This window comes from Panthera onca, chromosome C2 (genome assembly GCF_046562875.1).
Source record: "Panthera onca isolate mPanOnc1 chromosome C2, mPanOnc1 haplotype 2, whole genome shotgun sequence".
NCBI classification, from domain to species: Eukaryota; Metazoa; Chordata; class Mammalia; order Carnivora; family Felidae; genus Panthera; species Panthera onca.
In genome coordinates this window covers 152,203,166-152,218,925 of record NC_138347.1, presented here as the reverse complement: position 1 = coordinate 152,218,925, position 15,760 = coordinate 152,203,166, and the positions used below count along the sequence as shown (strand labels likewise).

Here is a 15,760-nt window from a genome sequence, read left to right as displayed (position 1 = left end):
CCTAGAGGCTCTGGCATGGGGGGGGATAGGGATACTGCCTCCTTGATGAGGGTGCCTCGGTCGGCCTCCTCCTCACTTCCTCTCCTGCTGGAGAAAAGTATGTTGCTGGAGATTCGCCAGAGATTCCTCCCCAAATCTGCTTTTCCAGGGTCCCTGTCTCCCTTCACTTGGAGGGCTTTCTGGCTTTGTGAGATGCAAATCCACTCCCCATCTCCCCCCCTCCCCCCCACCGGCTCAGCTCAGCCACCCGGAGGTTCTCTCTGTCTACTTGGTCTGCCCACAACCCAATCATGGCCTGACCCGGGGCCACTGTCCCCCTTTCCCACCTTCCTGATCCTGGTGAATAGTCCCATCAGCCCAGCTCCTCTCAGGAGCCTCACCTGTCGGGTAGACTAGGGCAGGCCTGGGGCCCCTCCTTCCACTCCAACAGACTGGGCCTGTTACCTCATGGATGCCCCCTCTCCCACCCACTCCAGCAGCAGCGGGAAAAGGACCATCTGCAGCAGGAAGGCCACACGGGGCCGGGGCCCAGAACGGCTCCTCAGTGCCCCGGCCCCCAGCCCGGCCCTGCCAGCCCACAGTGGGCAGGCGCTCTACGTATCTTTTTCTTTTGTTGGTTGAAGTTGTCAATGATGACACCGATGAAAAGGTTCAGGGTGAAGAAAGACCCGAAGATGATAAAAATGACGAAGTAGATGTACATGTAGAGGTTGTATTCCCATTGGGGCTGCTCTTCAAACTAAGGGGGAGAAATCAGACAGGGGGATCAGACAGGCGGGAATGGGCGAGGGCCGGCTGGAGGTGTCCCCTCCACGGGTGAGAGGGTGTGTCCACAGGAAGGTCACCAGCACGGGGCTGTGTGTCTGTGCGTGCACGCGCGTGCAGAGCAGGGCCGGGGTGGGTGGGGAATGGGTTCAGGAGGGTGACGGCTCAGGGCTGACACGGTGGTGCCGTCTGGCTTCCACCCTGGGCCGTCGGGAGGTTCGAGTCTGTTCAGCACCCCCAGTGTTCACTGAACTATCAGTGTGATTGGGTGGGGTGCAAAGACACAGAAGAAACTTGATCTGCATTTCTATTCCTTCTACCCTGTCTCTCCTGGGGCAAGACTAAGATTCAAGCAAATGACAGTGAATTTCATTTGAAAGATATTTGCGGATTTGGGGCTCCTTGGGACACCATGCAACTCTGCCCCAGGGCCAGGCCTGGGCGTTCCAGACAGGCTCGACTGCAGGTTGACACGAGACATCTGGCCTGTATGGGGTGGGCTTATGGGTGTGGACACGGATTCCCTAGTGGCCAAGCATCCGGGAGACTCAGGTGCCTGACTTGGTGGGAGAGGCCAGCGTGGTTACCTACCCCCCTGGAGTCCACAGCCGCATACATAATGTCCATCCAGCCTTTAAATGTTGCCTGGAAGGAAAAGACAAGAAAATCACTTAACTTCCATCTATTGAGGTACTTAGGGCTCCTATCTGGACAGATGAGGCCAGGGACTATCCTCCTATGAGAAGCTAGCATCCCGCCCCAGCGCTGACCTGGCCCCCTTTGCCGTGTCCCTCAGAGAACCACGTGGCTTCTGCTCCAGGGCCTTTCAGGAAGGTCCTGAAACATCTCAACCTCCCCTCGTACCTATGGGGGTCCTCTTGCCACGGGTGTGTTGGTAAATGGCTAACAAATGGCTTTCCAGAAGCAAACAAAGCCCTGATTGTTGTGTTCGCCAATCTCTCGGTGTAAACACTCCCCCCCACGGCCCGTTTCAAGTTATCAACGTCTCCTTACTGAACACAGACTTGGGAAGAGACACACAGGAGCCTAGCATTACAGTATTTCCACTGTACAGCTATAGCTCATGTAAATAACCTCAAGAGCATAGAGAGTAATAGGCAGTAATGGTGAATTTTGAGTTTTTAAATTTATTTTAAGTGATCTCTACACCCAACATGGGCCTCAAACTCACAACCCTGAGACTGAGAGTTGCGTGCTCCCCCGACTGAGCCAGCCAGGCGCCCTATGATTTTGTGTTAATGTCATTTAGTGAATTATCAGTTTATAACATCTAATTTTTAATCAGGGCTTGCAAAGTATCTGAAAATGCAACAGTCAGCTCTTGTAGGCTACACAAACCTGCTCCAGCCCACCCTCCAGAGCGGCAAAGGAGGAGGTCGCACGAAACGGGGCTCCGGCGTTGGCTACACTGTCTGCCCCAGTCGGGGCTGCTAGGAAGGTTCAGGAAGGGCCTGAGAGACGTGTGGTGGCGAGGCCGACTGCCCAGGGGGATCTCACTTGTGTCCTTGGCCGAGTTCCAAACCTGCCCAAGCCTCCTTTCAGGGTACAGCTGCCCACACACACTTCCAGGCCTGAGAGTTCTTATGACACAGGTAGGGCAGATGGGGAAACTGAGGCTGCCCCAGAGGAGGCAGGCTACTTCAGCTCGCCGTGCCAGGAGGCCCTGCCCTGTGGAGAGAGGCCTGGAAATGCTCTGGAAACTGCTGGAGAGCATCCAAGGTGATGAGATGCTTGTGACTCTCTTTCCAGCCACTGTGTTGCTTTGTCTGGAACGGCTGGCAGTTCTCAGTCTACAAATTCTGTCGTCCAGAGGGAAGTCCCAGGAACAGAAGGCTCTCTGGGTTTGGCTTGAATCTTGTCCTCTAGGAGGTATTTCAGGGGAGTCTTTGGAGAGAGCTACCCCTGGGATTTAAGGGAGGCCCGCAAGAGTGAGGAGATGTACATTAAGTCCACTGAGTGTCCCTCTGCTTTGGGGACGAGAGACAGGTATCTGGTCTCAAGACCGGGGTGGCAAGAAGCTGTGGCTGTATGTGTCACGGCTATTTGTGGGTTAAGTTTATGGCATGTATCAGGCTCACTGAAGCCTCCGTCCTCCCAAATCAATGGAAACTTTGGAAAGACTGGGTAGGGTCATGTATGTTTCAACATCACACATCTTGCGCATCAGAGGTAGAAGTAAATATGTTCTCTGGAACAACACAGGAGGTATTATTACCTTTTATAACACAAGGCTGGAGTCGCAGCTTGGCTAATAGTTCCGGCTCTGCATGTCTATGGTCTTTGATTTTTAACCTGTGCCATCACATTGCCAAGCTGATGGCGTGAGGTTGTCCGCCTGACTACTGGCTGGGGGGTTGGTTCTGCGTCAGTGCTGAACCCCCAATGCCATGCCTCTGGGAGAATGTGGTATCTGTTCTAGAATGGAAAATCCAGAGACTTCCCAAGGAGCCACGAAGTCTCTGGAGAATCCTTAGCCTTCTTTGGGCACTGTGACCCTATCATGAGGAACCAGAGTGGCCCCACTGTCCCCCTCCTGCCCACACTGTGGGTGAAGGTGCCTGTTGCTGGAAAACCAGTGGGAAGAAGGACTTACCACCTGCAGAAGGGCCAGGTACCCGGCCCCTACGTTGTCAAAGTTGACTTTCACCTTGGTCCAGTATAATTCGCCAGTCACATTGAAAGACTCACAGTCACTCTTGTTGTTCACGATGGTGTAGTTCAAGGGCAGGTCTCCTTCAGTCTGGTTGATGCACCGCCCAAACTTCCCCGCAAAGAGGTTCACGCCCATGATGCTGAAGATGAGCCAGAAGATGAGGCAGACGAGGAGGACGTTCATGATGGAGGGGATGGCGCCCACCAGGGCATTGACCACAACCTCAAGGAGACAGAGAAGAGGCTCAGTTCCTGGGGGTGCCCAGAACATATGCTCTTTTCGAGACCCACCCCTGCTCCCTCCCTGAACTTGTTGCCTGCAGATCCCTGTGGGGGTGGGGGGGCGGGTGGAACACTTCCTGTCCCCAAGGAAGGGCCACCCCTGGCAGGAAGCCCTGATGGGGGGGTAAAAGGAGAGATGATGGTGAGTGGGGCGGGGGAGAGAACACACACAGACACCTTTCTTATGTTTTTGGTCCTGCCCTGAATCCATGACCTTCAAACTGAATTTTCAACAGGGTCTGTCTGGTTGAGTGTGCCGGCGATCTGATGGGAAAGGGCCTCCGGAGACACATTCTCTGAGCTAAGTTTCTGGTTCATTTTGGGGTTGCTGCTACTAGGAAGGATGGGCGTTCTCCCTAAAGCACGCCCAGGGGACCTCTGTGCGGCATCTGGCGGGTGCTCTGGCAGCTCTCCGGGGCTGCGGTGAGAGCCGAGCGGGGAGGGCAGGGCGTGTGGGCACTCCCGGTGCCCCTCTCCCTCCCGGCAGCCAGCGGCTCTCTGACCCCATGGAGCCCTGGCGTCGTTCTCTTCATCGAAACTCACAGTGCCCGGCAGAAGCTCCCTTGGCAAAAGCATATGGGGCACTCCGCTCCACTGAGGGCCCAAGCGCCCAGCCGTCTGGGAGTCGGGAAGGTGTTTGCTGTGCAGGCGGGAAGGGAGGCTGGTGCGGGGCTGTGTGGTGGGCCTGGGGCTGGACGGGCAGTGTGACACATGCAGATGAGAGAGGGCCCCTGGTCCTGGCAGGCGTGACGAACAGGGTGGGAAACCCAACTCCCAGGTTTGCCCTTGGCCGGCTCTGTGGCCAACGGCCACAACAGAGGCGTTCCTGGCAGCTCGCAGCGCCCCGTGTCCCTCTGGAAACAGATGCCCTCGCTCCCAAGAGACCTTTGGCTTAGGCAGGATGATTCACTTGCGAATGGTTTCCCACCAGGAATAAGTGACTTGTTTCTCTCTCTCTTGGGGGTGTGGGCAAAGGTCAGAACCGACAATAAGGAAGGCACCTGTTGGGACGAGCACTGGGTGTTACATGCAAGTGACGAATCACTGAATTCTGCTCCTGAAACCAATACTACACTCTATGTTAACTAACTAGAATCAAAAGAAAAGAACAAAGAACTTAAAAAATAAAACCCCAACAAAATGGGGGCTGTGTGACGGTGTCTGCAGGGTCAGCGAGACTCAGGCACACAGATGTGGCTGCTGAAGCCACAACAGAACTGTGTATGTTTTGTAAAAAAACAAGTAATGCAAAACACACGCGCACACAAGTACACGTACGTGCGTGTTTTCTTGCTGCGTACTACAGGTAAAGTTTTTTTCTTGGTGGGGCTTTTAAATTTGCCTTGCGTGGCCATATTTGGTAAAATTTGGTGACCTGAAAAATGCTTAGGGCTCTGTACTTAAAAATCCGTGTAGGGGCGCCTGGGTGGCTCAGTCGGTCAAGCGTCTGACTTCGGCTCAGGTCAGGATCTCACGGTTTGCGGGTTCGAGTCCCGAGTCGGGCTCTGTGCTGGCGGCTCCGAGCCTGGAACCTGTTTCGGATTCTGTGTCTCCCTCTCTCTCTGCCCCTCCCCCCAGTTGTACTCTGTCTCTCTCTGTCTCTCAGAAATACATAAATGTAAAAAAGAATTACAAACGAAAAAGAAATCCGTGTAAGAGTTCACTAAGCAAATGACAACTAAGAGCTGGTGCTGAGAATACAGCTGCTTCCTCTGTTTCCTCGACCTTCATGACCACGGCCCTACTGCCCATCGCAGACCAAGGAGGGCAGCCTGTGTCTGCTGGAGGGCAGGGCGCACAGACGGGCACATGGAATCAGAACACGCGGGTGGCCCCCGCCCCGGAGCAGAAGCAGAGGGGCTCCCTGGCCAGTGGGGCTGGGCGGCAGCCGAGAAACCCACACCCAGACCTCACTTCTTTTCCTTTGTCGGGTTCTCCTGGCCCTCGCGGGGCCCACGGGGCTGGAGGTGACAGGCCTCGAGGGAGGGATCTCACAGCTCTCCACCCTCTGGGTGCCCGTGAGCCCAGCTGACCCTGTCCTGGAGGTTTTGCACCATGCTCCAACTGGGGCCGGAGCGGGGCCGCTTGGTCAGCGGGTGAACGTGGGGGCCCCTCAGTGCAGTCACCTCCCACTGCCCTGGCAGGAAAGCAGCCACTCCCCTTACCCTCATGCCCTCAAATCGGGACAGGGCTCGCAGGGGTCGGAGAGCACGCAACGTCCGCAGTGACTTGATGGGGCCCATCTCTGCGAAGCCCAGGGTGTTGGCCGCCAGGCTGATCAGCGAGACCTGTGGGAGGTAAGGAGGGTGGGAGCGCCATGGGGACAGCGCTAGAGGCAGGTGGGAGGGCTCCTGGCCCACCTAAAGCGCGGCTGGTGTCACAGGGCCAGCAGGCTTTCCCCGCGTCTAATCTTTGCTATTTCCGGCTGCGTCGTCTTCACGGGCTGCCGCGCCCTGGGCTGGCCTTGCTGGGGCCCATGAGGCTGGGCGTGAGGCCAGTGTGTCCCCGCTTTCAGATCTTTACTAAGGGCCTGCTCTGTGCACTCACTAACCCAAGGACTTGGGATGCCTTATCCCTATTCTCCTGTAGAAAACCGAGTTCCAAAGCCAGCCGCTGGCATGCAGGGACAGGCACACAAAGCCTGGGCTTTTGGTCCCCGCGGGCTTGCCTTCAGGTCAAATTCCTTTTGGGAAGGGAGGACTGTCCTGGGTTGACCGTGAGCAGACAGACCATCCTGGGGCTTTCCCCCAAAGCCATCGGCCGTCTTCAAAGAGGGTAGGCACAAGCGGAGCGTCTATGGCCCAGGGACCGGGTCGGGCCAGTCTGCCCAGCAGCGCACCCTGGTCATCATCTGTGCTTTCAAAGCTTGGGCCCCTGCCCCACTCAGAGCCCTTCCATCTCAGCTGACCGCAGCTCCCTCCTTCCAGCTGCTCAGGCCGCGAGCCTTGGCGTCATCCCCGCCTCCTCTCCCTCTCTCACACCCTGCGTCCAACCCGGCAGGATTTCCTGTTGGCTCTGCCTTCGAAATACATCAGAAGCCCAAATATTTCTCACCACTTCCACTGCCACCACGCTGGCCAGGCCACGGTCATCTCTCCCCTGGACCGCCACCAGAGCCTCCTGACCCTCCTCCCTGCCTCCACGTGGGCCTCACCCCTCCCCCCCCCCCCAGCCCCTGTGCTCCTTCAGGAACATGTCACTCTTTTGCTCAGAGCCGCTGCAATGCCTTCCCACTTCGTTCCAAAGCCTGGCCTCATCTCCTGTACCTCCCTTCCCCACTCAGTCTGCTCCAGCCACTCGGGCCCCCTTGCCATTCCTCGAGTATGCCAGGCACGTTCCCACCCCAGGACCTTTGCACGGCCCCTCCAACCTCTGCTCGGAAGGTTCTGCAGATGTCTGCCCGGCTGACCCTAACTTCCTTCACGTTTGCTCCAACGTCGTCTCAGTGGACCCACCCTGGCCGGCCGATTTAAAGTTGTAACCTACACCTTCCCCTCGCCAGAGTCCCGGCCCTCCTCATCCCCTTTCCTTCTCCGCTTCCTTTTTCTCCTCTACTTCCTTCTCCTTGACCTCGGACAAGGCCCCTCTCTGCTGTGGGCCTCAGTTTCCTTCTGTGCAGGCTAATTCTCCAGTTCTGGGACTGGGCAGCTCCCCACGGTGGCAGGTGGGAGGGGCTTGGTGGGCTTCCCCAGGAGTCTTTGCAAACGCCTCCTGCCTTCCTCGAGGGGAGTCGCTCGGCAGACCCGGCTTCCCAAGAAGCTGCAGAAATAGCTGGGTGGGGGCCTCAGGGCAGAGGCGCCAGGATCCCAGGCGCGGCCACGGCCCTGGGGCAGGAGGCCTCCCAGGCCCTCTCCTCCCTCTCAGGGAGGCTCTGAGGACTCCATGCACACGCTAACCCAAAGAGCCTCTCCTGTCACGGCCACCCACGGATTGGCCCCCCAGCAAGGCTGAGTCCCTCCCTGTGGCCTCTGAGTGGGGTGTGGGGTGGGGGGACTGAACAGAGACCTGAGCCTCTTCTGCAGCCACGTGAAGGACCGCCCCTAAGGTGGGCGGAGCCTAAGGCCAAGCCCAGAAGCCACAGGTACCCTCCGGAAAGCTCTTACCCGGCTTCGGATGTGGACCCACCTTCTGTAGGACCCGCTGCAACCAGATGGCGAGCCCTCACCTGAGCCCCTGGCCGTTCCCTCTGCCCTCAGTGAGTGCAGGCCCGAGGCTGTTCCACACCCTGCTCTCGGGCTCCCCTCTGGCTCTTCTCACACGCCACTGTGCTCAGGAGCCCAGGGGGACCCTGCGCGCATCGTGCTTGGCACCCGGCAGCGTCCTGGGGCCTGGGTAGCCGTGGGGCAGGCCCCCCGCCCCCCCGCTCCATCTGCCAACCGGGCGCTCAGAAGACGTGGCGCCTCCCGCCCTCCACCCTCCCGGGACAGGCAGGGAAGCTGTGCCCGCCTCCCCAGTCGTCCAGGGCACCCACCCAGAACCCCTCAGCCAGCGTTCGTGGCTTTCTGCCTTCCTGTACCCCTTTCTCATCCTCCCCAAGTGGTACCTTCTACCTGAGCCCGGAGGATCCCCCGCTGCCTGACCAGAATCCCTTCACCGGCCCTGTCCCCTCTGGCCTTTGGCTCACTCTGTCCACACGGCCTCCTACCATGTGTGGGCGCAGAGGATCCGAACCGGCGACCTAACTAGTGGGCCTGACAGCCGCTTCACAAGACGCGTAGCGGGTGCTCTGATACAGGCTGGTCTGCCCCCTGACTTCCGGCCCTCCTGGGAGGGGGCCCCACCCCTGCCCTGGCTCGCGCTCCTGCCTGGACTGCTCCTCACTCTCCCCCTTAGGGAATCCAGTCTCCCCCAGAAGCCTCGGTCTCCCCCCCCTCCCCCGGCTCCTCTGTCTCCCAAAACCGGGGTGCTGACGGCCAGACCCACGCTCCGATTCCCCCCAGGCTGGGAACGTTATGGGCGGGGCCTGGGTCTCTCCTGCGACGGGGGCGTGGCCTCCTTCCCCTCTGCCTGCTCTGCGGCCCAGCCACGTGCCTCCGCGTCGGCCTGCGGACTCCCCCCCCCCCCCCCCCCCGCCCTGTCATTCTGCCCTTCCCTCCCTCCGCTTCAGCTCCTTCCCACCCTGGCCACCGAGCTCCCCTCCTCCCGTCCCTTCCGGTCCACACTCACGTCCACGATGAGGAAGTCCAGCCAGCACCAGGCGTTGGTGAAGTACTTCTTGAAGCCGTAGGCCACCCACTTGAGCAGCATCTCCAGCACGAAGACGTAGGTGAACATCTTGTCAGCATACTCCAGCAGAACCTTGATGGTCTTCCGCTCCTCTAGGTAGATGTCCTCGAAGGCCTGCAGACCGGGCCAAGGGCGGCACCCGTGACGTCCAGACCACGGCCGATCCCGCCCCGCGCGAGACTCCCTCCCCTCATCCCGGCCCGAGGGGGCGGGAGCAGAGGGGAGGCACGTAGCGGAGGGGCCCTTCCGGGGTGATCACGCTGGACTGGATCCGCGCGCTCTCCCGGGAGCGCGCGCTCCGCCGGTGGCTCGTGGGGCACGTGGACAGAAAGGCGCAACGCGCGGTGAGAAGGCTTCTCCCTTCCCACCGAGGAGCGAGGCTCAGTTCTGAGCCAGCGCACCGTTGAGACCTTCGTCAGACGTGCTGATCCCCCGTGTTAACCAGGAGCGTGAGGGGGCGCGGGCTCGGCCCACGGCCCTTCGGCCGAGAGCACCGTAAACCCTCTCTTTGTTGTTTTCATTCCACTGCGCCGTTCCTCTCTTTACGAGGTTACCTACTTTTCACGGGAAATGAAATTGGTTTCCAGTGGTAACGATCATTAGGTCTCTCTCTCCAATGCGTTTATGTAGAGACACAAAAGCCAGTGAGAGCTGATCCGAAGGAAAATTTCCGGTAAGCGCCGGTGAAGGCGGTTTGTCAAGAAGACGGTTGGAGGATGCGCGACTCATTATCCTGGGGATCGGGAAGCTCCCGCTTGCTAACACTCTCGAGTGTTCCTAACACTCTAGAACGTGTCTTTGTCCACCGCCTCGTTCCCGCCTCAGCCCCGCTTCCTGAGCCGACAGAGGAACCCTTGCCCCGTCCCAGCTGCCCTCTTGCACCTCCTGTCCCCATCTGTCCCCGCTTGGTGTGCTCGGGGGATCCCAGTCTAGGCAACTGAACACGTCACTGGGGGCCCCGGGGAGCCACCTCCGCCTGTTGCTCTGGGCCTCCCTGCCTGCCCGCGGGGCCCAAGTGAGTCACTGGGGCCCCCGGTGGCCAGCGCTGTCAGCCCTGGTGTGCCCTGCCCAGGCATCTATATGGCTAGCCCAGTCAGCGTAGACAGGACACAGGAGAACTCAGGTCCCAAAATGGACTCTGGGAGTTGTTCCAGATGAAAAGTAGGTGTGTGTGTGTGTGTGTGTGTGTGTGTGTGTGTGTGTGTGTGTGTGTTTTCCTGATTACAAAAATGTGTGCTTCTTACAAAAAAATTAAATAATCTAGAAATCCTAAAGAAGAGCAGGAGGCCCTTCTAGAAGATTTCATGACATTACAGTAACCACTGCTAACATTTAGGTGAACATTCTTTTCAACACTCGCTACTTGTGTGCATATGACAGCACCCAATTTGCTAAGATATGCTCTGCTTTTAAGCTTCTTTTTCCACTCAACAATCTCTTGTGTTTACCTACTCTGTAATGTGACCGGCAGTAGCTACCTAGCATTCTTTTAGACGGCCGCATCCTGTTTCATTATTTGCACATAACTCTTGTTTACTGAGCTCACATGCCCATGAACGAACATTGCAGCTGTTTCCAATCTATCCCTAGTAGAAACAACATCGCAGCGAACAACGTGAATGATTATGTGTTGAGGATCCATGTCCAGAATTGGGGTGCCGGGTCCAAGGTGTACTTTTGGTACAGATGGGGAACAGGATCTCCAGCAGGGGAAGCCGACAGACATTCCCTGCACAGTCGAGGAAGCTGGCTCTTTGTTCCCCACGCCACTGACGGTGCTGGGGTTTCTCGTCACTTTTCCTAGCCTGAGGCATGGAAACTGCAATTTGTTACATTGTCATGTATTTTATTACTGGCCATGCTGACATCATTTCCTTGGATATGGGCAGTGTTCCTTGTGCGACCTGCCTGTTCATCTTCTCTAATTTTTTTTTTTTTTTTTTACTTGAGTGTCTGGTTTATTCAGAGACGTTATTCTTTGTTATATACAACTTGTCCTAGTTGTGTGCCTTTAAATCTTGTTTAGTTTATCCATTGCCTGGTGACTAATGAAGGTGTGGTACATCTATACAATGGAATAGCACTCAGCCACAAAAAAGAATGAAATCCTGCCGTTTGCAATGACATGAATGGAACTAGAGGGTATTTTGCTAAGTGAAGTAAGTCAGTAAGAGAAAGACAGATCTCTGATTTCACTCCTGTGTGGAATTTAAGAAACAAAACAGATGAAGGAACATAGGGGAAGGGGGAAAAAAAGGCAAACCAGGAAACAGATTTTTAACGACGGGGAACGAACTGAGGGTCGCTGGAGGGGAGGTGGGTGGGGAGATGGGAGAAATAGGTGATGGGGATTAAGGAGGGCACTTGTGATGAGCACGTATATACGTGATGAATCACTAATATTACACTGAAACTAATATTACACTAATAAAACTCACTGAAATTTAACTAAAAACTTGAAAGAGCAAAAAAAAAAATTCAACCTTTAAAAAAAAATCTTGTTTATTTTTGTTTACCGTACGGAAGTTCCATACTTCATTTTCATTTATTATTATATCTAATGTAATCATATCATTCATTATGATTTTCACCTACTAAAACCTTCAGGATCACGTTAAGAAAGCCCTTACCTAGTCTAAGGCTAGGACAAAAGATGGCCCTTCTTTTCTTCTTTTTTCTTTTTAACTTTCTAGTTTCATTATTTTATATTACAACTGTAAAAATCCAATATATTTTGGTGAAGAGCAAATATCCATTTTAATATTTTTTTCAGAGTGGCTTGTCAGTGCTATGACGCTTTATTAAAGAATACACTTCCAATCCACAGATTAGAAGTCAACTTTATCATATAAACTACATTTCTGTCTTTGCTAAAATTTATTGAACCTGTCTGTGTGCTGTCCTGAATTAATATCATATGAATTTTCCTGGCCATTTTTAGTAATCTTCAAGATAAAATTTAGCAGTCTTTCATCCAATTCCCTGAAAAATGTTGCAAACTTATCGTTATTGCACTTAATGCATTAACTGCATTAGGATGTAATATGGAACCTTCCTACCCAAGACCAGAGTATATTTATAGTATATTTATTGGTCTTTTTCTGCACTGCTTAGCTAAGTTTTAGAGTTTTCTTCATGTACCTCTTATACATCTCATGCAATATTTATTCCCACTTATTTTGTGTTTACAATGTCTGGCAAATAAGGACTATTCCAGAAATATTACTTATGACTAAATGGTTTCTGTTAGAATAAAACAGCAGCAACAATTCTTTGTGTATTTATTTTATAACTGGCCATGTAATAGGTTTTAAAATTTTTCTAGCAATCATTATCTACAAGTAATGCTTCAGTTATATTTATTTCTATTATTTTAACTTATTTTATACTTGACTACCTTAACTCCAATTCTTCTATTTTCTTTCTCTTTCCCTTCCACCCTTTCTTTCCTTCTTTCTTCCCTTTCTTTCTTTCTTTCCTTTTCTTTCTTTCTTTCTTTCTTTCTTTCTTTCTTTCTTTCTTTCTTTCTTCTTTCTTTCTTATTTTGAGAGAGAGTGCAAGCAGGTGAGGGGTAGAGAAAAACAGGAGAAGGAGAGAATCCCAAGCAGGCTCCATGCTGTCAGCACAGAGCCTGATGTGGGGCTTAAACTCATGAACACTGAAATCATGACCTGAGCTGAAGCTGATTGCTTAATGGACTGAGCTACCCAGGTGCCCCCAATTCTCCTATTTTCTAATTTTTATCTTTTATGTTTACTTTTATTGATTAATTGGGCAGCTAGTGCTTCAAGATTATTACTAAATAATGGAACAACCACTAAAAAGTAGTTAAATCATCTTCCTAGTCCTGACTTTAATAAAAATGTTTCAAGTGCTTTACTACTAATGATGATAATAGAAGCTAATTTGAGAATGAGTTTTTCTCTAAACTAAGGAAATATATTTTATTTCTATTCTTACTAGAGTTTTAAAAGTCAGGCATTCATTGAGGTAACTACGGTTTTCATCTCTGTCCTATTCATATAAATAGATTTCCTAGTATGGCATTATTCTGCCATTTTAGAATATACTTGGCTATGATGTACTGACTTAAAAAAATATATTGTTGGATCTTATTTGCAAGTATTTCAGGATTTTTGCATCACTGTTTATAAATATGGTGTATGAAAACTGGTTTTTAAAAATCAGCATTATTTAACTTACATAAAAAGAATGTATAGACTTTCTTCATAGACTAGAACATTTTTATATTTTATTTTATTTTTAATTTAATTTAGTTTAATTTTATTATTTTATTTTACATTTTAGAGAGAAAGAGAGCACACAAGCAGGAGACGGGGCAGAGGGAGAGAGAATCTTAAGCAGGCTCTATGCTCAGTGTGGAGCCCAACACAGGGCTCAATCCCATGACCCTGGGATCATGAGCTGAGCTGAAACCAAGATTGTACACTTAACAGACTGAGCCACCCAGGTGCCCCACACTAGACTATTTTAAATAGGATTGGAATTATTTTCTTCCTTGAGAATGCAGAAGAATTAATGCTTGGAGATGTGAGGGATCAGATTAGCTAGTGGTTTATCTGTTTTATTATTTTAATTTTTCAAGGAATCAGCTTTGGAATTTCATATCAGTTTTATTATTTATTTTCTGATTAATTTGTTTTTAAAATTTTATTAATTATTTCCTCATTTTCCTTAAGATGATTTTGTTGTTATGTTTGTAATTTCTTGAGTTAAATAATTAATCAATTTACATTCTTTCTGTTTAATAATAAAAGTGTTTAAGTCTATGAATTTTCCTCTTATTACAGCTTTGGCTGCATCCCATAAGCAGTACTCTCAGTATTATTATTTTCTAGTTTTTTATTCCCCCAGCCAGCTTTTTTTCTCTCCTTCTAATTTTTTTTCTTATTTTTCTAGATCTCAAGCGGACAGAATTGGTTGAATCATAATCTCTGATTTACAACACACTGTCATCTTCGGTCCATGAGTAGCCTCTATATTTTACTTATTTACTTACTTATTAATATAATGAACACTGATGAACCTACCACCAAACTATTTTCTGTTTGACCCAAAGTTTAAGAATGACTTTTACACTTTTAAGGATTATTGTTGTTATTGTTTTTTTATTTCTATTTTTGCCATATCTAGCACTTTCATTATCTGTAAAATAGACTTAATACTAGTACTTATCTCTTAGGGTTATTGTGAGAATCAAATGAATGAATCTTTGTAAAATGCTTACAACAGGGTCTGGTACATAGTGGGTGCTATTTAAATGTTATTATTTCTATTATTAGGTTAGATAAAATTGTATATACATATATTTTAGATCTCTCATTGTTTTGTTCTTTCTATGTGATTTGTCAAGAACTAATAGAAGTGTGGTAAAATCTCCCTGTACTGTTACACTGTTGCCACTTTTTTCTTGTCTTTTTATTCTAATGGTTTTTGTTTGATATAAGTGCTATGCAATCCCAAGCAAAAATATATTTATAATAGTTTTTTTTAATTATAGCTTGGATCTGCTTGGTTTTATCTCAAGCTTCTTATGTTGAGTTAAACCTTGTTTAATGTTAACAAACAAAAACACTCTAGTTTTGTAGTCATTGTATTTACATTTGTCTGATATATCTTATTATTTTACATTTAATATTTCTGAGTGACACCATTTTGGTTTGTCATTTAAAAACACATAGTGGAAGGTTTTTTTTTTTTTATTTTGCTCTTAAATGTTTTTATTTATTTTTGAGACAGAGAGAGACAGAGCATGAGCAGGGAAGGGGCAGAGAGAGAGGGAGACATAGAATCGGAAGCAGGCTCCAGGCTGTGAGCTGTCAGCACAGAGCCCGACGCAGGGCTTGAACTCATGGACTGTGAGATCATGACCTGAGCTGGAGTCGGATGCTTAACCTACTGAACCACCCAGGTGCCCCTGTTTTTGTCTTAAATCCATTCAGGGGCACCTGGAAGGCTCAGTCAGTTAAGCATCTGACTCTTGATTTTGGCTCAGGTTGTGAATTCATTATTCGTGAGATCAAGCCCCGGGTAGGGCTCTGCATTGACAGCATGGAGCCTGCTTGGGATTCTCTCTCTGCCCCTCCCCTGCTTGTGCTCTCTCTCTCTCAAAATAGATAAATAAGTATTAAAAGAAATCCATTCAGAGTCCTTTCCTTTTAAAAGATGAATTTTATCCAGTTACTGTTATTATTAAAGCACATATTTGATTTTGCCTCTGCCATATTATTTTCTGTTTCCTGGTTTCATGTTTCCTTGTTCCTTCTTTTTTCTCCTATCTTTTGCTGTAAGAGCTCTGTTTTCTTTAAAAGAAAATTCCCTCCAACAGTTTGGAAGGGATATATAGTTTGCTTTCTGTTAAACAAGTTTATGACTTTAAATAACACACTCAGACTTCTTTTTCTCAATATATCATCGACGTGGTTTTTTTTTAAACTGTGCTTGGCTGTCTACCCTGATTAGATTCACCATTTGCTTGCCAAACCTCCTCCTCACTTATGCCAGGCTGAGTTTTTCCTCCACAGCCCAGACTACATGGCTCTGGCTGCCCTTGTTTGTGGCTGTTTAAAAACAAAACTCGTTAACATATTGTCAAATCATCCTTCTCTGAAGCCTACAGAGATTTGGCTCTAGCTGCCGATGGTAAAACACCATGCAGCCTGCAAGTCATGGCTCCAGGCCCACTCTGGGACAGGGGAGGGCAGTACAGAATGGGGTGGGCCCAGAGATTTAGGAGTGACAGCCGCAGTGCCTCCCCATGGCCTGCCCCCGCAGGAGGCAGCACAGAGTGGAG

The 15,760-nt window shown here is 50.6% G+C and overlaps 1 protein-coding gene across 11 annotated transcripts in view; it reads right to left on the bottom strand.

Moving 5' to 3' along the window:
- SCN5A (sodium voltage-gated channel alpha subunit 5) overlaps nt 1–15,760 on the bottom strand; it is a 94,057-nt gene that overhangs the window by 8,083 nt on the left and 70,214 nt on the right. For all 11 annotated transcript variants that reach the window (XM_078432491.1, XM_078432482.2, XM_078432484.2 and 8 more), the window contains 5 exons: nt 8,887–9,060; nt 5,886–6,008; nt 3,380–3,661; nt 1,357–1,410; nt 598–739 (listed from right to left, as the gene is read on the bottom strand). In XM_078432491.1, the coding sequence (XP_078288617.1) occupies nt 598–739; nt 1,357–1,410; nt 3,380–3,661; nt 5,886–6,008; nt 8,887–9,060 (775 nt within the window). The remainder of the gene's footprint in view (nt 1–597; nt 740–1,356; nt 1,411–3,379; nt 3,662–5,885; nt 6,009–8,886; nt 9,061–15,760) is intronic.